This window comes from Parasteatoda tepidariorum, chromosome X2, assembly GCF_043381705.1.
Source record: "Parasteatoda tepidariorum isolate YZ-2023 chromosome X2, CAS_Ptep_4.0, whole genome shotgun sequence".
Taxonomy (NCBI): Eukaryota; Metazoa; Arthropoda; class Arachnida; order Araneae; family Theridiidae; genus Parasteatoda; species Parasteatoda tepidariorum.
In genome coordinates, this window is record NC_092215.1 from 50852 (window position 1) to 74977 (window position 24126).

The following is a 24126-nucleotide window of genomic DNA, read 5'->3' on the forward strand; positions in this document are numbered from 1 at the left end:
ATACTTTTTTGCAATGTCGGAATCTGGGAACATTTTTTTAAATAAGGCGCCAGAATGATCGGAAGCAGATAGAGAAATATTGTGCTCAATTAAAAACCGTACGAACAATACTTCAGCTTTAATCACACCATTTTCTTCTAATTTTGAAGAATAAAAATTGTTAATAGGTTGCTGATGCACCTGTGCTTTTGCAGTAGCACAATGTTTAGGACCGATCACGTGTCGGCGACAATCATCCAGTCCACCGTGGACAATTGAGAATTCCGAACTACAAATATTGCATTTCGCAAAGCCATCTTTTCCCGATACTAAACAAGGAAACTTTTTAGTATATTCCTCTCTAAACTTTTGATTATTCTTCCTCTTCTTTCGTAATCCATCGTCATTAGAAACTTCCCGATCCTGATTAGATCTTTTCAAATAACGATCCATCACAATAAAATTTAATAATACATACACAACTTATAAACTAACGCGATAAAAGCTGGATGAAAAATAATCTAAAATTTCAAACAAAAACGTATCATTCTTTTAACATCGGAGCAGCAAAATTCAAAGTTGTTTTCAAAAATTTTTATTGAAGTCACTTCACTTCACACGGTGTAAAGCAAAAAACTAACGCAGTTTCTCAAAGACCAGCTGCATTCAGGCAGATTACAATGGCGCCGCCGATGAGTAACCCTTCATAATCACGTGGTTTCTCCCGACCAAGGCTAACAACTCATGACGTCATTTTCGGCGATACGCAATCAGTGACGTCACCACGCTTGAAAGACGACAACAGCGGATAGATCGGACAGGCGCTTTCGTTTAATCCGTAGTATTTTACTATTCACCCATAGCTCTGTAGTTTACCTCCAATTTCCGTAGCAACTACGGAAATTCCGTAGCAGTTGGAGGGTATGTAGCATGTAAAAATCAAAACATGATATATGCAAAAATAAAATGTATAAATAAATTTCCCTCTTATCACTGTTGAATAAAAGAAATTGACTTTGAAATCAGGCTCTATCCTAAACATTTATTACATAAAAATTGAACAAATCAATCACATAGCTGCCAACTTGTTAAAAACAAAAATAGGAACACAACACATAAACCAATCAGGGGAAATTATGACACAAAGCGAAAAACAAAATATCAAAGGCAATAACAATCAATTTATAAACCACACACGTTTCATATTTAACATATTTTTTTCAGCTAACAGATTTAATTAAATTACTTACTAATGAAGAATATTACACCTTTGTAGTAACTAATTCAAAAAAAAACTTACTTCTTCCAAGAATCGCAATATTGGATATTAAATCGTGTGAATATGAATCACGATATTATATTTTAAAATTGTGTGAATATAAATTGATGTCGGATTTTTAAAATCCTGTCAATTAGAATAGCGATATTGGATTTTAAAAACACGAAATACAAATTGTGATCGGAATTTTTAAATCGTGTAAATACAAATTGCAGCCCGTAACTTTTAAATCAGCTAAATATCAAAATCGATGATTGATATTAAAATTGTGTGAATAAGAATTATGATATTAGCAGATTCTGATGGAGTTCCAAATATTCAAAATGGGGAAAATCAGCCGGATCAAAGGAATCATAAACGTCTCGCTAACGTGATTTAGCAAAAGTTTCAAAATTTCAATTTCAGACTGCAGAATTTTGTGAAAATGCATAGCTGATTATGTTTTTGATAAACGAAAGTCTGAGAACCAATGGTCTTGAGATACGCGGAATTTCGCGATATTCCCCCAAAAAAATCATACAAACATCCCGGAAATCCAGGGAACACATGGAATTACCCTTGTTTTTTTAAAGGAAGGAAAACAGTTTCCTTGTCGTGTTGTCTGAAAACAATAACAATACAAAGATAAAATAAAAGATTACGTTTAATACAAAGATAAAAACAAACTTTAACCGTTGAAGACAAAATAAATATTGCACTTAATGAAAACAAATTGAGACCTACATTGCAACCTTCCTTATTAAAGTAAGTTCATTACTTTTCTGTAACTAGACAATTAAGGAGAGTGCATTTATACTTGGAATTCAAATGAGGGTCTGTTTGTTTATACTAATCTGCAATCAGTTATTACAGGGTTGCCACTCAAATCTGGAAAAAAAATTTCCTCTGTTTTCCCTGTACATATTATACACAATAAGTTAAGAAGAAAAACACTGTGCTCTTCTTAAGGAAAAAAGGAACAGATGAACAAACTTAAAACAAATAATGTAAATGAAATAGCTTAATATAGCTGAAATATCCTTAAATATTTTATAGATTACACTTTGAGTGGTTACCATTTTTTAAAAGACCAAAATAAAATTACCTGTATTTTCACAGCTATTTTAAGGGATTTTTTAATTCCCTGTATTTTTCAGGTTTTCCCTGAGGAGTGAAAACCCTGTGATATCCCCTACTGAACATTGAGACATGAGCCTCCAATGAAGGAATAAGTGGCACTGACCCTGAGAAAATATAAAATAATTGCTCCCAGATGGCAGTGAAATTCTTTTGTTATCATTTCATTGGATTGCAAGTCCATTGTTGATTCTAGTTCTGTTTGAATTCTGTGAAAATGAATGTGATAAACTCCTCTGGGTTTGGAAACTAAGAAGATTTTATATGGTGCTATATAACATCTATATTTTCTGCGATTGCAACAAAGTACGAAATACCAATTAGTGTTTTTTTGTCAATTATTAAGAATCAACAATCAAAACAAACAATAGGCAATATACAATGTTCTTAAAGTCTAACTTAAAGGAGAATATTTTCACATTTCATCTTTTGTTTATTAAATTTTAATCTACAAATATAATTTTTACAAATTATAATACCTGCCAACACAGATAGAAAAAAATCTAGTTGACTTTATGAAATAACATAAATCTCATTGTAACTATTGCATAATATACTAAATATTTTACACATAAGGAATTTTAGGGATTTTTATTGTCATCAGAACACAAAATCTTTAACATTCTAATAACTATATAAACAGTCTGTAATATTTTCCGTTTATGATCAACATTAAATGAACTAGAAATGTTTATTATGTTAACTCATTTTTAATAGTAATAAACAAGTAATTTTTAAGAAAAGTTAGCATTAGTTTTAAGTAAATTAGTAAGTAAAAGTGTAAATTTCGCCGGATCAAAAATTTTTGATTCGACGAAATCTGCTAACCAATGGTCTAGAAATATGCAGAATTCTGCAATGTTTGCAGAAAAATCACATGTCCTGCTTCAATTTGATACCCTACCCTGGGTTGAAAGAAAATTGGCATAAGGAGTGAAAAGGTGCTAGAATATCAAAAAAATCAGCACATTTTGACCTAAAATCATTTTTTCGGAACAAAAACGATTTAATCATAACAGTTGGCAACTATGCAATCAATGAGTCTAAAAATTTGCAGCCAAGGAATAAGAAATGTTGAAATACTCTGAATGGATCGAAAAACCCTGTTGCACAAGCGTTTGAAGCGTCAGTAGTGTGTACTTGCTTTTCTGTCAGTTTCCAAACTAACCATGTTTCAATTGTTCCAAATAATACATTTTTATGACTTTCTTTGTTTTGAAGCTACAAAAACAAAAAGGCAAATCAAAATGTTATGAAATTTGTTATTAATTCTGAAATTTAGAAAGGTGATTTTTAATAATATTCTGTGAGATATAGGAAATATTTAAAAATAATTAATAAAATACTAATTTTATTGCTATCTTGAAGAAAAATATTGTTTGATACTTTAGAAGTAAAAATATTAAATGAGTACATTTTGAAAATTTCAAAACATGGTTATGAAATTTATTTATTATTTAATAAAATATTTGTTAGAATATAAAAATTAAACCAAAAAGTAAGGCACAGAAAAGTAAGTAAAAAAGTAAGTTTGTAAACTTCATCAATAAAATTTAAAAATGTAAAATGAAATTGTCAAAACAAATAATTTTAATTCTCAAGTTGTTCAAATAGATTTCGTTTTTTTTTAAAATTAAAGATTCATGCAAAATTCATTTTTAATTTTTAAATTAAAGAATTTTTTCAAAATTAAAGATTCATAGATATTTCTAACTTAAACATATAATTTATCGAATATTCAAACAAACTTTGCAAAACACTGTTTCCATTTGAAACTGTTCATTGGTTTTTTATTTTGTAACTATTGTGTAGTTGTTTACTTTTATTCCTATTCTAAAAAGAGTGTAATTCATTTAAAAAAATTCATTAATTTTTAGTTTATAAACGATTTACTTTTAATCTTCCTTTGTAAAGTTCATTATAAGTTGATGTACATAACACATTAAAAATATTGATATAATAGCCTTCTTTTGACAGAATAACTGGTACATATTAAAAACAAAAGTTAACATTATTTTATATAATTCATTACAGAATGATGGGTCAAAAACCAGAATTAAGTGTCAAAACATGTGCAGATATTATTTCACTTCATGGAGAAGGCTAATCAAGTAGATAAATTACCTCTAAAACTAATGTTTCCCAGACACTGTTGTCAGAACTTTGCAAAGAAAGAAAGAAACTGGCTAAAATAAAAGTCGCCAATGATGAGGGAGATCTAGAATAACGTCCAACCGTGAGGATAAGTTTATCTGCATTTAAAGTAAGTGGCAGCTAACTCAAACAGCACCAGAAATCCTTGAGGAATAATTGAATGCTACTAGTCAGAAAACTTTATCAGTAACTACTATACAAAGTCAACTTCGTGACTATGGTTTAAAATGTTGTGTAGCTGCAGGAAAACTTCTTTCGAAAAAACAAAACATAGTTGAACGACTGAAATGAGCTAAAAAACATGTTAACTAATCTTTAGAACAGTAGTCAAACGTTTCGTTTACTAACGAGTCAAAATTTTAATTGCTTGGAAGCAAACAAAGGCAGTATTTACCTCGGATAGTAAGTGAATGTATGACAAATCAAGGTTTACTGCCAACTGCGAAGCATGGTAAAGGTTCAGTCATAGTTTGGGGATGTTTTGCTGGAAACAAAGTTGGAGATCTTGAAAGAATAGAGGGAATTATGGATAAAAAATATCATCACAGAATATTGCAGCTTTACGCTTTTCCATGTGGACAAAGAATCGTTAGTCAAGGATTTGTTTTTCAGCAAGATAATGATCAGAAACATTTATCGAAATTGCGTAGAGTCTACAATGCATCAAAAGAAAAGAAATAAGTACTGAAATACATGGATTGGCCCCTTTAATCCCAAGATATTAATCCTATTGAGCTATTGTGGGATTAACTTTACAAAAATGTTAAAAAAATGTGATACACAAATCATAACAAACTTTGAGAATCTTTAATTAGTTGCTGGAACCAGATCTCAACTTGAACATTGCAAAAACTAACAGAAAGAAAGTCAAAAATATGCACTGCTGTGAATAAGGCTAAAGGAGGGTATTTTGAAAAATACAAAATTGGACAAAATTTATAAGTTATGCATAAAATTATAGATCGTACCACATAAGTGTACTTATAATTATCAAAATAAAGATAATTTGTTGTGATTTTCGGTTTGAAAACCTTGTTTCTTGTTCATTTTTAAAAAATTCAAGAGTGAGTCTAAACCTTTGACCTGTACTATATACATGTATATATACACACTACCCTAAAATAATAAAAGAGACACTTTCAGTTTTTGGACATCTTTTTAAATTTCTCAGGAAATACTTAGGGGATGGTAATTAATTGAGCATCCTATACCAGAAAATCAAAAAATAAGCTTGTAATTTTTACATATTACTGTGGTTGTAATAAGGTATGAATAATGATTTGGTCAAATACTGAATATTAGGGGGGGGGAAACAGCCGAATACCGAATATTTGGCAGCAGAATAGCAACTTTTTTTTTCCTTTTCAAAAAAAATCATTAATAAATATTATTAACGACTTTTTTGCACAATATAAATATTTTTATATGCCAATAAGTTTAGTCATTATTGAAAATTAATCGAAAATTAGTTATGTTATTAGAATTAGGTAAAGGAAAAAGAAACTATAATAGAAATATTTAAGATAAATAAAATGAACTAAGCAACAGTTATTAAAAAAATAACAGCAGTGGTAAAGTTGGAAAAAAAAGAGAAAGAGACAAAACAAAACTTTTATGCTAAAAATATTTTCCGTAAAAAAATTACCTATAAAACATTAAATGAGACATAGTATATCAGAAACGCTTTTCAAAATGCAGTGCTATCATAAAAACGTCCATAAAAAAAAAGATTATATGAAAAATCTAAACAGAAAAAATAAAAATTGATCTTAATTTTTGAAAGAAAATTTTAAAGCTATCATAATTTAACTTTCCCAATTACCATATTTTCGATAACAAAAATGAAAAATAAAGTCTAATAGGAACCCCCCTCTAATTGCTGCATTCTAATAAAAATGTTTATAAAAATAAATGTTTTTAAAAAAGAAAACATTAGATAGAAAACCAAAACAGAAATCATTCCTAATTTTTAAACAAAAAAAATCAAAAGTTAGAAGTCTCAAAACTTAATCATCTCTTGTCATCCTTATAGGGAAAAAAGGACCATGAAAGAATAACGTTCATTAGAAACGCTCTTTAAAAAACGCTGTCATAGTAAAAGTTCTGAAAAAAAGTAAAAAGTTAATAAGAAAAGCAAAGAGAAACTGAAAAAAAAATTTTCTTCAGGGTTGCCACTCAAATATGGAGAAAAAAAAAATCTGTGTTTTCCCTGTACATATTATACACAGTATAATAAGAAGAAACATGCAATTACTGTGCTCTTGTCTGAGCTGTATTGGGCATTTATAGTAGTTATTATAGCTGAAAAAACTAAAGAAAAAAAGAAACAGTTGAACATACTTATAATACAAATAATGCCATAATAAATTAAATAGTTAAATATAGTTGGAAAAACATCCTTAAATATTCCATAGATTGTGCTTTGAGTGTTCTCACCATTTATTAAAAGGCGAAAATAAGAAACTAAATACCCTGTATTTTTGCTGAAAAAACTTAAAGTAAAGAAGAGGAGCTGAACATACTTAAAATAAATAATGCTATAATAAATGTGACCCAAATTATGTGATCCTGATTAGTGTATCAAAAACAATAGAAACCAAATATCAAAGCTGAAATTAATTATAGACAACAGAAAGGTGAATGTTTTAAAAAATATCAATGTTAACAAAATTGAAGCTCTAATAATTTAAATTTCATATCTGACACTCATTAAAAGAAATGTTTCTTTAACAGAAACCTAAATAAATACTTAAATAAAGAATTTTTCTTACCTGAATAGTATTTTGAAATATCCAGTAAAGGCGAATTAGAACCTGAAATAATTTATTTATATATCATATTCAGCAAAAAAAATAATAAAAAATTTACATACAGTAGAGTCCTGATTATCCGAGTTTCCACTTTAACTGAGCTATCAAATATTTAAAGAATTTTTTGTGTTCTAGTTTATTTCTTATTTTAAAAAAATTCGAATTCGAAAAATTCCGAAAAAAGAATTTTATCTTCCAACACTCAGGAAAACAAGCTGACAGACAACAAAACATTATCAATAAAATGATCGTTAATATTGTCAACAATGAAAAGGAATCCAGCAAAGATGATAAAGACAGTGACCACAAAAATCAACATATAAAAATGTCATACAGATGAACTAAAAGCTATCTAAAGTGCGATTGAATAAATTTATATGGGAGGTGTTCTGTAAACTCTCCTTTTACATGATCCTTTCTTAAATTCATGAGTTTTGTAACCGGTAATCTGATAAATTTAATAACAGTATTGACAACTTTATAAAAACAAGTTAAACAAATAGAAAATGAAATAAATGTTAAGCAATTTAATATATACCATTGCTGTTGAGAACTGCAATCTGCTTAATAGCTGAAATTTCTTCATTCGTGTAAATATATACATAATAAATGCTCCTAGCCTGAGGAACTAAAAATGGAAAAAATAAATTTTTTATAGTCAGTTTAGGAAAATTCTTAAAGTAAACATTTATATACAGTCAAATCCCGCTTTTAGCGAAATCTGAAATAACGAAAATTTCAATGTAACGAATATTTTCTGAATCCCAAAATGAATCTCCATAGAAACAAAGAATTAAAAATAACGATATTAAAAAATTGGTAATACGATTTAACAAAAGTGAAAATAAGCAACAATTCTCATTTTCTCTCGTGATCAAAACAACTTTTCCATTCTTCAGAAGTACACAATGATTTAGAATTCGAATATTTTTGCATCTTCAAAATAAAAAGTTTCAGATATGAAAGGGATATGTCAAAAAAGACGAATCATTCGGAAGGAACACTCTGAAACCCCAACCCATTCATGTTTTAAGAAGTAAAAGTACACGTGGCTTTCTAAAATAGGGATTTCAAGTTCAGTTATTCGAAAATGTGTACATCTGTACAGAAAAAAATTATGGATTTCGTAATTTCTGATTGGTAAGTGATAATAAATCCATTGATCCATTTCATTTGTTTTTGTGAGCTTTTAACACTATGATTTCATATTTTCTACATGTAGAGAACAGATTAATCAATACTGTAATTAAATGCAATATTTATAATTTTTTATGCAAAAAATTCCAATGTAACAAAATAATTTTGGTTACTGTTGAAATTCGTAACATCGGTATAACGAATTTTCATTATTGTGTAGAAATTGCTTTGGTCCCTAAGAATTGGCTAAAATGGGATTCGAATTCATTTGTAAAAAAAAATAGATAAATAATTTAAGCAAAATTAGAGAAATTATACAGAATTTTATAGCTATAACTTAAAAAAAAGGAAAGACTTCACGCAGTAATGCTTTTTATTTTTCATTAATAAAAATAATCTAACAGCTTCCTCAATAAAAAAGACTAAAAATTTGGAAAGACGAGAGGGTAATTGTACAGCTTAGTGGAAGAGCCAGTTAAGTGACATCTTTTTTTTTTACAAATTCAGATTTCTCGGAATTTCTTTCTATTTCAGTCTTATTTAAATATATAACATACATTTATATTGCTAAATCAATTAATTCTGAATGGAAGAACCAACCAAGGGGCATTATTTGAACGCTTAAATCACCAGAAAGGGGAAGAGAAGATCTACTAAAACTGCCCAGTGGCCTTTAGCAACGTTCCTCTTTTGGAATACAGAAAAAGAGGGGGATTTGTTTTCAAAAGAGCATAACTGAGTCCCCTGCCCCCCCCCCTCTTTCCTATGCAGCTGGCTAGTAAAAGAGGCATTTCCTGGAACCTTTCTATTAGAATGTTAGGGAAAGAAGAAATACTGTGGAAAAGGGTAAACGCAGCGAGCATTAACATGGACAGGGTGTCAAAATGGAAAATTTGAATAGGTCTACCATACATGCTGTTAACAGCCAAAACCCAGATTCTTTCAGTCACACAAAAAAAAAGAAAGAAAGAAAACCCAATCAGCATGTCGCGCATGTACACTAGATTGATAGCCAATGATCAGAGAGAAAATAAAAATTTGTCACTTCCCCACCTTCAACTTGAACGATCTCCTTACGCATATTTTCTCTATACAAATAAGGAGGAAATGAATTTTTCTTCTCCACCTACCCACCTGAATGAATGACGGGATTTTATGCTTCTTGCTTGAATCGTTCTAGTACGAAATGACGGAGAGAGCAATTAATATTTTCATAACTGTCAAATTCTTTCCATTTTCTATATTTTAAGCAATAATTTTTTTCCTTCTAATATTTTGTTTTTGATTGATTAGATATCCTTCTAATACTAAAATATTATTGCCCGAAAATTAATGTTTATTTACTTTTTGCTTCCTGGATTCAGATCGTTTATTAGATTGTTTTAAGCTTTGTTTACCTTGGGTGTCTATTATTCGGAAAAATCTATTATCCAGACTTCTGGAAGTCTCACCGATTCTGGATATGCGACTTTCCACTGTATATATTTTTTAAATCAATAATTAAAAAAGAAAAGAAAAAATAACCCTTAAGAAGACAAACGACATTGAAATTCATGAAATTCAACAAAAATTTTGTTTTTCAAATTTTATGTGTTGACATGTCAGATATGTTTTTGCACAAAAAAATTTGTAGATTGTTAAAAAATTAATAAAGTTATGTAACTTTTTGACCACGCTCCTTTGTTTACATTTTGTAACCTTTCAAGAAGTTAGTTCCGTTTTCTGAGATCGTTGTTGGTTGGCTCGAATTTTTACATATTATTCTCCCGAGTACCAATTATTTTTCATTATAATTTCAGACTGATAGGCAACACAATTTTAACTGCAACTGTGCAAAATTTCAAAAGTTTGTTTACAAACTGTGCTAAACCCAATTATAGTTACGTTGTTATTGATCTTTTGCTCTTGTTTTCCTTTTTAATTATTTGGTTATTACTTAGACGTTACTTTTCTGTTCACATTTGCAACGTTGCTAAGTTATTTTACTGTGTGTTTGTATTGTTCTTATGCATGCCATCAGTTCAAACTGATAAACTTCAACACGCAATTTTTTAATTTTTTTTTCCTGGTTTGCATTAGCTTGTGTTTCAGATACACTACCCTGGTATAATTTTTATTCCAATCAAAGTCACATAGAAAATAAATATTTTTTGCAATAAGGCAATTTTTTTCAGTTTACTGTTATTGCTATTAGCTGTTTCTTCTTGAGGGTTGAAATAAAACTAAATGATCAAAAAATTGGTAATGATCAACATTACGAAATCATGCACAAAAATTAAAAAGATATGCAGATGCAATCAACCGACAAAATGCCAGTTTTTTATTGATTTCTATTTGCTTCTCTTCCTGATGGCTTTATGTTATTAGATTAAGCAAAACATGTTTTCTGAAGTTTATCCTCTCAAAAAGAAGATCCCCGAGGAAGAATTTTTTCGAGCTATCTGTGATAAAACTTTGTAGCACTAATACAGCGTAACCAAATCGATCAACAAAAAATAAGCAAGTACATTTTAAGCACTCAAAAAATATTTTTAAGCACCATATACATTAACAAAATGCAAAATAAATTTCAAAGACTACATAATCATGATAAAATAATTAGTTTCTGACAAAGAACTCTTATTTATTACATTAGCCCGGAGAAAAATATCAAAATATTTTTTGGTTCGATATCAGAGGGTGGAAAATGAAGCCTGAATTATAGAATATCTTGCAAAATGCAGCAGAGTTACACATGAAAGTGCAATAATCTCATCGAACCCAGCTCAGTCGACGAACATGCAGACTCTCGAGTATTTCATCAAGCAAGTAAAATTATTGGTGCTTTCATATGTTATGAACAGATGGTACGCCGAAATGGATTGTGGTTGAATAAATTGCGAAAACATTAAATATAATAATGTGAAAAGCGCACTTTTGCATAATAAGTGGCTGTAATGGACATGGTAAAGAAAAACAATCTCATTTTGAAAAGGGGAAAATTAAGCACTTTTTAAAAATGCAATGCACCCTGTAATATCTTTCTGCAAGATATTTTTTATAATACCAAACATATATATTACTAATTTAAAATAACAAAAGTGCTGGATTTACAAAAAAGAAATATGAATAAAATTTTAAAAAATATATAATTATTTTTAATTAAACATGCAATAATTTTTTATTTTAATGTTATGGGTGATATTCTCGCATTTTGTTGGGGGAGGGGGTGAAAGCACAAAATATTTCCTTCTTCGAATTTTGTAAATAATTATCACAATAAAAAATACTTAAAAATCATGAAACCGAGTATAGTAATTGCCGAAAAAAGATTGCCATCCAAATCACAGGAATCAGACTCTTCCAATGTGTGTTTCATTTCGAGATTAGGTTGTAGTAATAAATAATATTGTATAAAAAAATGTCGGATTTAGGAACTAGGGAGACTGTGTGAAATAAATATCCTCCCCCCCCCCAAAAAAAAAGCCATAGAATCATTGCCTTAAAAAGAATGAACAATTTCAATTTTCCAAATTGTTTGAAATATATCGGTATAGTTAAAAGTCATTTGAAAATCAATTTTTCTGCAAAATTATAACATTTTGACATAAAATCGTATTTTTGAAACAAAGCTAAAAAATCGTGAAAAAAAACGATTTTAGAGGAACTTTTGGCAGCTATGTACGATGCACCACGTGAAAGACACAAGTAAACAAAATACAAACATGTGCATGGACAAACGCAGAAACGGCCAAAAATAAGAAGTGGAGAGATTTATAATTAACAGTATAAATATTAGCGGTCGAAAGGAAACTGAACTCAGATAAATCAACAATCAATAACCTCATCTGTTCCGCTCTACAGCGGAAGTTGTGGTTGTCAAGGCAAAAGCACACCTGCGAACGTCCACCCATTTTCTCCTAAGGATCTTTCTTTCTTAAGAGGCTGCTGCAGGAGAAAAAAAAGTTTGCTCCAAGTCCGGCTATCGGTCAGGCGGATCAAGCTATGGGGCAGGAGGTTTCTCTGATAATTTGACTCCCCAAAAATTTACGTTTTTGGAACATGGTTGGAAATTTTAAAAATCGGGAGAAAAAAGCAGATTTCCGCTCTTTTGCAGAAGTCTTTCATCTCTGAAAATCAAGTAGTAGTGGCTCAGAGGATAGATCGTTTGCCTTCCAGTTTGGCGAACTAGGGATGAATCCTAGTGATGCCTAGTCGACACAAATTCCGCTCCCAACTCAGTGCTGACATAAATATCTTGACAGTAGTTGACAGATCATGGATTAGAGTTCTTGTCAGGTTAATCATGGGAGGTTTTTACCTCCATTTTTAGTAAAAGCTGATTTGTTTCCCTTTAAAGAATTCTTGAAGGTGAATGTGATCCTGTTCTTTGTCATCTAGATTCAAGGCTAAAAAGGCAAAAATGGAAAAAGCTGCAGATCCACTGAGTGGATTGGCGTCAGAAATTCTTGAAGTGGTAACCTAAATAATGAAGAAAAATGAAAGTGTCGTAACTAATCATGATTGTCTGCCATGATAGAAAAAATACCCAAAATTAAAATAGAGTGTGTAGCCAAATCTTTCAACAAAAAATAAGCACCTTTTAAACACTCAACAAATAATTTTCCAAGATTTTACTTGATGAGGAAAAGATAACTAGTCTCTGACAAAGAAGTCTTTTCTTGATTACATTAGCCATTATAAAATCAAGGGGTGGAAAATGAAGCCTGAAATTGAGAACATCTTGCAAAATGAGCAGAGTTGCACATGAGAGTACAATAATCTCACTGAACCCAGCTCAGTAGACCCATATGAGGACTCGCAAGTATTTCATCAAACATGTAAAATTATTGGCGCTTTCATATGCTATGAACAGACGGCACGCTGAAATATATAGTGGTTAAATGAATTGTGAAAACGTTAAATAGAACAAAGTGAAAAGCACGTTTTCTGCATAATACATGGGGGAAATCGAAATGGTAAAGAAAAAAATTTCATTTTCGAAAAAGGAAAAATTAAGCACTTTTTAAAAACACCCACTGGAAAAAGCACCTTTAAGGACTTTTAAAAATGTTACTTACCATGAAAAATGTGCCGTTAATGCATGAAAATTTTTAATAATTGACGAAAATTTTTAATTTTCAATGAAACTAATTTTTAATGAAGATTGAAAACAATTCTTGTGTTTCAACAACTATACCAAGACATTTTTTAAATAAAACTAATGAAATATTTCCATGAAATTTCTGAAATACCTTTAGATGTAATGAAATGACATAACATTTCCACAATCTATATGAAAGAATACTTTTTTAAAATGAAAAATTATAGAATTCTCTCCAAATAAAGGGATGGTAAAACATCTACTCCATGAAAGTTGAGCTTATGCTGCCTCTGAATAGTATTTGATCGCTTTTCAGACTAACATTTCTTATAATTCCAATGGCAAAGGAAAATGACGAACTCCTATAAGATTAACAAAGAACAGGGATAAAATGGAACACAATAAGAGAAAAAAGTCAATGTCCCATCAAAAGATGTCGTGCGCTCCAGTATAGCTTCACCATGAAGTCTACATGCAGAACCGTGTATCATAACAAAAGGTTCCTGATCATGATTTCGTTTTTTCTACAAAGCGGGCAATTAGGATTTGTCTGAATTCCGCAACAGATTTTTCATGGGATTTATCTAAAATATTTTGGTCTAAGCTATTCTTCCAACTTCTTGAAGAAACATGAGAACTCAGCAAGGCTTTCAAATTTTGTCTCATTAGATTTTTGATATAAAGTTTTGAGGAATGAAAAGAGCTAATAATGTTTATTTCTATTTTTATTTTCCAAGTCTAGATAAAATTCCAAATTAAGGTTGCTAAAATTTTATTTCATGAATATAAGCTTAATATATGTATATTTTTATCATTTCAAACAAAATTATATTCGATGAAAAACATTAAAAATCCTTTGTGAAAACAACCCATTGCAAAGTACAAAAAACATTAAATGTTCTTTTATAAGAGAGTTAGACTAAAATAAACAGATCCTCAAAAATTTTGTAAGTTACGTCTTCAGAAACATACTAAAGACAAAGATTGAGAAAAGAAAAAAAGGAAGAATGTATTGAATTTAACTCTCATTTACTCAAATTCACTGTAGATTTGGTAGATTCTTCAATTATATAAATAATCACTATTGAAGTTTTAATTTAATCATCTAGTTTTGTTAGAATGATTTCTAGAAAAAATACAACAGATTTAGGAGCTGCAGATTTTAAAATATTGAATTATCTGATAACATTGGTAACATCTGATAACATTGTATGAATTTAACAATGTTTATTTCCATTTTTAAGCTTTTTGCAACAAAAAAAAATGTATAACAGCATGTTTTGCAAATTAAATTACCTTTCTTTAGAATACAGTCAAACCTTGCTAATGCCAAACCAGAAGGACTATCATAATTATTTCATGTCAACCGAAACTTGTTTTATCCGATACATCATGAAAACAATTTATTTTGAAATATTAATGCATGTTATGTACTACATTAATGTTTGCAAAAAATTCTATTATAAAACAAACAAATTAAAATAAGCTTTATATAACTACTTTATAACTACTATATAAACTACTTTATAAAACTATTTTAACTATTTGCCTATCAGCTACTCCTAACAAAAAAAGAAAATAAAAATAGCATTCTTCAAAATGCATGATTTGGATTTTATTCATCATTCATTACAATAATACAATAATTCAATCAGGTATTGTATTATAACATACTATAATACCATACCTAATTATTTATTATCTATGCTGCATATAGTTTCCTTTCTTGTTAAGCAATAATCAAGTTGAAAATTTCATGTTAAACATGTAAAATACAACCATAATTGATTGCCGATTTATGTGACCAAACATGTTTCATGTAAAGCGATATTTCATGCTCAGAGGTTTCATATTAGTGAGGTTTAACTGTAAAATATTATATAACCATCATTATTCAGTTATATATATATATATATATATATATATACAACGANACATACACACACATATATATATATATATAGCTTAAAATGATGCAGCACACCAAACAATTGCAGTTTTTCACATTGTAGTGGCTATGAAGTCTACTTTGTTGTCACTGGAGAAATGCTTAAGATTAATACTTAACAATGAAAAAGCATGCCAATTCATTATACAATTTAATTAAAAAATGAGATTAAAAAACAAAGCTATACTTTTATGCAAGGTGATGCATTCCATAATTCACAAACACTCTTTGCTCTTTTATCTTTCCATGTTATAAAATTGTGAAATGTTTCCCCACTATTCCTAATAAAAAACATAAACAAACTATCTATTTGGTGCTTAAAATTCCAACAACAAAAATTACAAAAAATAAAGATTCATAAAAATTAATTATTACCTGTCCCAGGTTACAAAAGTGCCTCTTTGGGTGGAAATGCCCAGACTTAAAACATCTGAAGAGCTTAGTTTTGAAGCTAAAGTAAAAAAATAGAATAAAGTTCATCATTTGCAATTAAGGAGTCTCAAAACAAAAATTTGCTGTCTCATAAACATGAAGATTAAATGTATTACAAAAAAATTCTTTATTTTCTATTAATAAAATATTTTATTTATAAGGGTATATATTAAAAGAATTAATGCTAAAAAGTTGAATAAGAGTTATGAATGAGAATAGTTTTCTTACTATGTCATGTTAAATTAAGTCCGATTTCAAGTAAAAACAGGTTATACTAATATCTAAGTACCTCAAATCATTCAACTTTTTTTTCATTAGACTTAACTTAATATATTGTGTTAAATTCATTGAAATAATTATTTTTATGAAGGTTTTAATAAGAAGATTTATATGAGATAAATTTTAATGAGAAGATTTATAATTTTCAAACCAATATGTTTTCTATCAGTTGTCAGTCAAACATATAAATAAAAGGTTCTAAAATGAATTTTCAAAAGTATCAATACATTCCTATGGCCAGAAAATTGATAGGTTCCTTAATTAACTAATACTGCTAAATTATTATTTTTTTTTTTTTTATCATTTACAGCTATTCACTAGCAATATTTCTTTATCATCTTCTACCATTCTTAATATTATTCTCTACTATTATTATGATTTTATATTTTATTTTTATCGCAAATTAACTGTTTAAAACTAAAAGTGGCATTCCTTTATTATAAAATTATTCCTGTAATAAAATTTTATGAATAAAAATTGTATGAGAAACATATTGAAAACTGTATGTAACTTAATTTTGAAAAAACTACTAAATAGCAAATGTGTTATATTTACTTTTATGATGAGCTTTACTCAAAATTATTTCCAGCCAAACCTGTTTTTAAGAATTAACATTACATAATGTTAATAAATAATCTGGCCAAAAACATGAACTAATTTTAAAGCAAACAAAAATTGAATAAAAATTAAAACAGTATATTAAGTTGCAATATTAACTGAATAAAATGATTATTAAAATTTAAGGATCTTTTAATTGAGAACATTTAAATATTTATGTAATAATCTGCTTAAGAAATAAAAATAATAGCATAACAATCTAAAACTTTAAAAAAATTTACCTTGCAACAAAACAATATATAAATAGTTACCAAATATTTGAGTTTCTCGTCAGAAGCAAATCGTAAATTCTTATTTAGTACTCATGAAAAAAAAATGAAAGTATTTTTTAAAAAAAACTTGAGGTTTTCATCAAAAAGCCAATAAACTCAATAAACCAAAGGTTTTTGATGAAAAACCTAAGTATGCTGGGATTTTTCAAACCCTGTTTATTACTGATCGGTTTAATTTTTAGTACAATAATGAATTTTAAAAAATTTTATTGTTTTCTATAAATTTGCAGTTACTTATTACTATTGAAATATTATACAAATTTATTTAATTCAAGATTTTAAGAAATAGTTTTCATTATGGATTCTTGTTCAAAAAAATTTTCTGATACTTTTCTTAGGGCTTTAAAAAATTCCTATAAGCAGACACGTTACCAGTAGAATTTCGTGAATTCTGTCAATTTTAAAGATTAGTGTGGGTCTTCTACTTAGGTACTTAAAACTGCCCCCTCCTCCCCCCTCCCAAAAAAAGCACGACCTCTTCCATGTGCATTATCCCCCTTGTCCACACTATTCTTTTCTTTTAGCATGCTTCACCTTTCTGTTTCCCGAAAATCCTCTACCCTCAATGCATAGTTTGATTCCAGGTGATAAAATAACAACATTTTGTTATAAAAAATTTAACTGAAAAATAGTTCTTATCAACTATAGTGATGCTGAAAAATTAAGCACTCCTAAGGGCTCTTATTTTCCAAAATAAAAATTAAGCAGTTTTTAAGGACCGTGGGAACCCTGTCCTTACGAGACAAACTCATGAAAACAAATGCACAAAAGCCAAATATATCTTATCCGATAACTAAGGTCAACACTTTTTAGTTTCTGAAAAACCAATAACATAAAATTTAGAAAATAACAGTTTATATGAAATTATTAATACAACATTTAATACAAAGTATATGCATAAATTTTAAATGGAATAAAAAAATTTAATAAATGACTTTAAATTCAAAAATAACTAAACTGTTTCTATTAAAAAAAAATTCTAAATAACTCATTTGCTTAACGATATTTAATTATCCATTGAGAATTTTACATTTATAAACATTTTAACAATATTTTCCTACTTAAGAGGATGTCACACCGCGGAAGAAAATTTTCGTTACAAATTCTCTTCTCTTTTATTACTAATTTAAAAGAAAGAAAAAATAAGTTCAGGGAAACCTAGAGTAAGACATGAAATTTCAGTTGCTAAAAAAATACTTCAAAATATTAAAATGCAAATAAGTTATTAGAAGAAAACTTCACCGTTGCATAATCCTAAGTTACTTCTCATAACTTATTTTCATATGCTATTTTAAAATCTTGTTTTCAGTATTTGAAACTTCATAGCTTACTCTAGGTTCATCTGAACTCACTTTTGCTACTGTTTAAATTTCAAATTAGTAACGAAGGAAAAAGAGAATTTGCAAGAAAAATTTTCTGATGTGGTATGGCGTCCTCTTAAGTAGAAGTGATTAATTAGCCAAAATGAAAAATCAACTCAAAAGCAGATTAACACATCAAAAGAGTACACATAAGTAAAATAACTTACATAACAAACATTGTTTAACAACATTTTTAAAATTTTTCCATAATTCATCAGGCACAATTTCTTGTCCACCATTTTTCAAGTTACAAACAGGCAGCTGAAATGTTACAAAATAATACAATTGCAAATTAGTTCAGAAAAGGTGCTCAAAGTTTTATCATTTAGATAAGTAAGAAATAATATAATATCTGTAGTTGAAAATATGTTTAAGGCGGGTTGTCATGATCAAAGTGTTAGGTAAATAAATGCGAAAAAGGTTTTTTCTATTTTGATTGATTAAATAGCAAAAAATGGTATAGGTTCGATATTCGTCAGTCGTTTAAATGACGATCTCATTCATTCAACTTACGTCAGTAATGTCATGGTCTGCGACGATAAGCCAGTATTCTTTGTCATTTCATTGGCTGTTGGTCGTTTTCGCGTGGATCACGACGTCATACATTATCTGTTTAACGAGTATTTAAGTTTCTGTTGAAGCATTATTGTTTGTATTATTTATTCATTCTTTTCATTACTCATTTGTCACTCAGATTGTCAGAGTATGTTTACCAGTTCAATATGCATTTAAAATAAGTTTATTGCCATAGAAACTTCGTTTTTTATTTGTTTTGTTGTCAGAGACAATCTCAGATGTCATGGTTATAGGCCGTGTTTTAGGCATAACCGTGATTCAATATCTACCGTCCTAAATATCAAATTTGTATTAGCTTGGATTTTGCCAACTTCAGTGGGAGAAGCTTAAAGATGGGGGCCGTTCCTGCCCGCCATTTTTCGCAAAGTGAATCGTCAGCTTAAATCTGAAGCTTGTTATGGTATACTTCAAGTTGCTGTGGATTCTAAAATAATAGGACATTTTTAAAATATGACACTTTTAAGGAATTTTTCTCCAGTTGACAAAACTAACAGTAAACATTTTTTAAAGAATTTTACTTTGGAATACAAGTCTACACATCCGAATTTGATGGCTACTGCTAAAGATTATGAAGTTTGGTATCTAGTATGGAACGAGCAACGATACTCCTTTTGTTTTTACAGGGATCCCACTCAATTTTTAAAAAAAATTCAAGGACTTTTCAATGACTTTCAAGCACCTAAAATCAAAATTTTCAAGGACCTATTCGGTATTACAGTTATATGCTGAAGTACATGTCAACCAGATTTTACAATTACGTAGAAGCAGAAATTTTATATATTTAAAACACAATGCTTATTTGACAACAAAAAAGAATATATAAAATAAATTTATCAGCCAATAATACAAATGGTTGATAGTTACATTGCTGTTTCAAATCACTTTTAAAAGTTTCCAATGGAAAAGATAAAAAAAACTCCAATTGACATAGGATACTAGCCAACATTTAAAAACTAGCATCAGTGAAACTTTTCATGAAAAATTTAATGAAGTGAATTTGAATTAATGAAACTGAATGAACGAATAACGCAACATTAAACAAGCATAGTAAATAATTGATAAAGTTTGAGTAATTGTACGATTAAAATATAAATACTTCTTTTTTATATGTTAGATCAAATTTTAGGTTACAGGAAATGAATATAAATCGATAAAATATCAAAATACATCCATTTATCATATCTGTTTCAATTTTAATAACAAATTATCTATTTTGCTACTTCAGAATATCAGTAATATAAAAACAAACTAAAGTAAACAACGTTTAAGAGCACAAAAAATATTTATAAATGCATACAGCTGTTTCGGATGCTCAAAGGGCAACCTTCATCAGTGCAACAGAAAGAAATGAGATAAAACGAAAGAAATGATTTTTTTCTCTTTCAAGCATTAAAAATTGCATATATCAGAATTTTTATAATTTTCCTTTAACTTAGTTATTTTTTTAACTGCTTTTTTGTAGGAAAGATTAGTATTATTTTAATTCCTAAAAAATTAAGTACTCTTTAAGTACCCTATGGCAGAATTCAAGGACTTTTCAGGGTCCTGATTTTTTCAAAAAAATTCAAGGACTTTCAAGAATTTTCAAGCACCCTGGGAACCCTGTTTTAGAATCTTTGAGTTATAATTGTCTCGTCATGGAATCTTTGAACCTGCATATAGAGTTCCTGAATTCGTCAAATTAGAGTATACATGGAAAGAAAACATGAAAGTAATCCTCATGCACCAAGGAGTTTGAAGTTTTATATCCAAAACTGAGCCTGCCCTACCTATAGACGCAAGCCGAAAAGAAAGTCAAGAACTCCATTGGAGGAGGGACAAAGCGTACACATTGACATTTCTTAGTGTCAAACTCGAATACCGAAGTCTGATCTCAGCAACAACTGATGGTGCTGAAGCTTGGGAAATTCGAAAGCAACATTTTGAGCCAAATACGAGAGCAAGAGTGATTCAACTCCTAGACCAATTCTCCAAAACAAAATACACCCCAGGAGAAGGAATAGGAATCTTTGCTGTTAGATTAAAGAACATGGTTTCAGGGTCCAATATCAAGGATTTCAACTGATAATACACTTACCCAAAGACTTTCAAGGTATTGTTCAAATTATTTATAAATAGGAGGACACTAAATTTAAATTCAAGAACATTTTAGATGAACTTCTTTTAGAGGAAAGTAGACTTAAGCAACTAAATTTTGATTTAAATAATGTTAGTGATATTGCTTATAATGGTAATTCAAATTTTAATAAAGAAGTTAAGTATAACTAATAAGTTTAAATCTGGTTCTTCTAATAGTAAGGGAAATTTGGAATCTGCTAATATTAAGTCTAAATCCAAAACTAGTTATGATAAATCTAAGATAGGACCTTGCTATTGTTGCAACAAATATGGTAATTTAATATCAGATAGTAAGCAAAAATTAAAGTGTAATTCAAAGAAAATAAAACGTAAATTTAAACAAAATCCTAGTGAAAATTCTTATTGCAATATAACTACAAATGTTTTAGATAATAGCCTTTGTACCGTTGAAGCAAATGTTGGCAATGTGTGTCCTGAAATTCAGAAAGAAACTTGGCTTTTTGACATTACTGCTTCAACAAATTTTTGTAATAATTTGGATTTTTTCTTTGAATATGAAACTGTAGAAAATGCGTTCATGTCTTTAGTTATAGGTGACATTAAAAATCCAATTTCAGGTATTGGAAAAGTGCAATTTTTTAATAAATTAAATGGTAAAATGCACAGAGTAACTTTAGCTGGAGAATATTTTGTGGGTGCTAAAAATTGTATTTCGGTGTATAATCGGATAAATGAGAAGATTTTCTATTGTAAAAGAATAACTGGTTTGTATTATTTTAAACCTAATGTTTAAACTAAGCCTGGTAAAGATTTAGTTATTGACAAAAATGTTAGAGACACAAATGAGCAATTATTTGATAGATCTGTTCAGACAAATGATTTAGGTATCTGGCATTTAAGGTACTGCCAGGAGGTAATGCCTGCAGCCTCCACATAGTGCCCCCTGGACACCCCTCACCGGGTAACTAAATGGCAAGCAACTATCATGATGGAAGTCAACAAAGCTTGTGATACGGCCTCATCCGTCGCGCCGGAAAGCAAGAGATGCAAAATTAGGTAGAGGTTCCTGTTCGAAAAGTTCATGACAGTCTCCAGTAGCACATGGTAAGCCCTCAGGTGAGCCCAGTGCTAATACTGCTGCTTTGCAGCCTCTTGTGAGTAATGATGGTGAGGTGTCCAAAGGCATAGAACCTGTTTTTGTAGGAGTCTCTTGTCTCCAGACATTCAGAGGACAGTTTGCCTGGCACTACTGGACTATACAAGAACCAGTGAAGGAGATTAAGGAAAATGAGGGCTACTGAGAGTAGTGGTGGAGCTAAGGCCGGCCGCACACTGAGGAGGTAAGCAGGAAGCAAGAGGAATACGGAAGGTGGGGTAAATTTGTTTCCCATAGTTTTCTACTAGCAAGCGCACATTGAGGGAGTGAAGAGTTTTTTCCCTCCAGGAGACTAGAAACTCCCACAAACCTCTCAAATAGGTTCCACCCTATTTTCGCCTTCCTTAAAATCTCGCCTCCTCTTCGCGCGATCCTGATCGCGCTTTGATTCACGATCCTGAATTGAATTAACAATATTAGTTATAAATGTAATGTTATGGATTTAAATGTAATAAACAATATTTCTTATAAATAAATTAATTTAATTATTTTTCACTGAGAATTTGAAAATTAAATAGGATCTGTACTAGTTTTGTGTCTACTTTCTATTTTCTAAAAAGAAAAAAAAAAATCCTTTTTTTTTTTGAGGTTATGTGCAAAAAAATTTCAACTACAGTGTTAATCGAATAATAAATTAATAATAGTTTTATATAAGTCTTGAACAAAATCCATTAATGGAAGAGAGTGATAATATTTCTCGATATTAAATAATTTCATCAGGGATGTAAAATTCTCGGTAATTTTCTCTTGGATAATATTCTAGAGCAGGAGTGGCGAACCTTTATACACCAACGTGCCATTTTCTCTAAAAAATTGCTAAGTGAGGTCATAGACGTGCCGTCAAATAATTTTGATTTCGTGATTATTGGGAAAATAATAATACTAAATACTATCAACTCAAAACTCTTTGTTTGCATTGAAAAAAAAATACATTTTGCAATGTTTCAGTTATACGCGTAATTCAACTTAAAGTAACATCAGTGNTTTTCAATTTTAAGAGTTATTTTTCAATGAATTTTGATAAAGTTTTTTTTTAAATATTTTTAATTGATAGTACAGTAGGGAACCGATTATCCGCAACGATCGGGACCATCGCTATTCCGGGTAACTGATTTTTCCAGATTTCTGAATCCCTACAAAAAGCCGTCTTTTTTATTGTTAAATCCAACTAAAAAAAATATATTTGGAAATAATCTTAAAAAGAAGAAAAAACGATGAAGTAATACACTGATGGTTATTTCCAAAATGATGGTAAGGTAAACATCTTTAAAAAAAAAAAGAAAAATCCTAAAATCTTATGAGGAAAAAAAAACGTCTTTTTTTTTTTAAATGGCGAGAAAATTTATTGAATTTCGTTCCGGTTCTTTGGTTTTCTGATTTCCGGATAACGGGTTCTGTACTGTATTTGGTAATTAATATCTATGAAGACTTTTCCCTTAGTATTGTTAATTATGATGTGCAGTTTTCATAGTAAATTAAATTATTTGGAATACAAACTTTGTAGAACAATTCTGTGAAACAAAAATTATTCTTAAAAAAATGTTAAGAAATGAGAACTGTTAAAAAATTAGCAATCAGTTTCAAGAATAAATAAACCGTTCTTTCTCTTTCTTTTTAAAAGGGAAACAAATAAAAACTGTTTATTTTCTCATTTTTAAAAGTTATTTTCTTCCTGAAATTGTTCAGAAATTCTTTTTTTAAACATTTTAACTTAATTAATGAAAATAGCTTTTCGTCATCTGAGAATGAAAAAAACCTTTTTCTCCAGTTAATTTAGACTTGGTTAATATATTTTCTATATCGCTAGACATATATATATATATATATATATGGGGGAGGAGAGAGAG

The 24126-nt window shown here is 29.3% G+C and overlaps 1 protein-coding gene across 7 annotated transcripts in view; it reads right to left on the reverse strand.

The window, feature by feature from the left end:
• LOC107446168 (glycerol kinase 5) overlaps nucleotides 1-24126 on the reverse strand; it is a 97267-nt gene that overhangs the window by 46428 nt on the left and 26713 nt on the right. For 3 of the 7 annotated variants that reach the window (XM_071188009.1, XM_071188008.1, XM_071188012.1), the window contains exons 2-7: nucleotides 18636-18729; nucleotides 15882-15957; nucleotides 15694-15808; nucleotides 7877-7966; nucleotides 7300-7341; nucleotides 3458-3595 (exon numbers count right to left, since the gene is read on the reverse strand). In XM_071188009.1, the coding sequence (XP_071044110.1) occupies nucleotides 3458-3595; nucleotides 7300-7341; nucleotides 7877-7966; nucleotides 15694-15808; nucleotides 15882-15957; nucleotides 18636-18729 (555 nt within the window). The remainder of the gene's footprint in view (nucleotides 1-3457; nucleotides 3596-7299; nucleotides 7342-7876; nucleotides 7967-15693; nucleotides 15809-15881; nucleotides 15958-18635; nucleotides 18730-24126) is intronic. The other 4 variants (XM_021148581.3, XM_043044409.2, XM_071188011.1 and 1 more) reach the window with 3 other exon arrangements.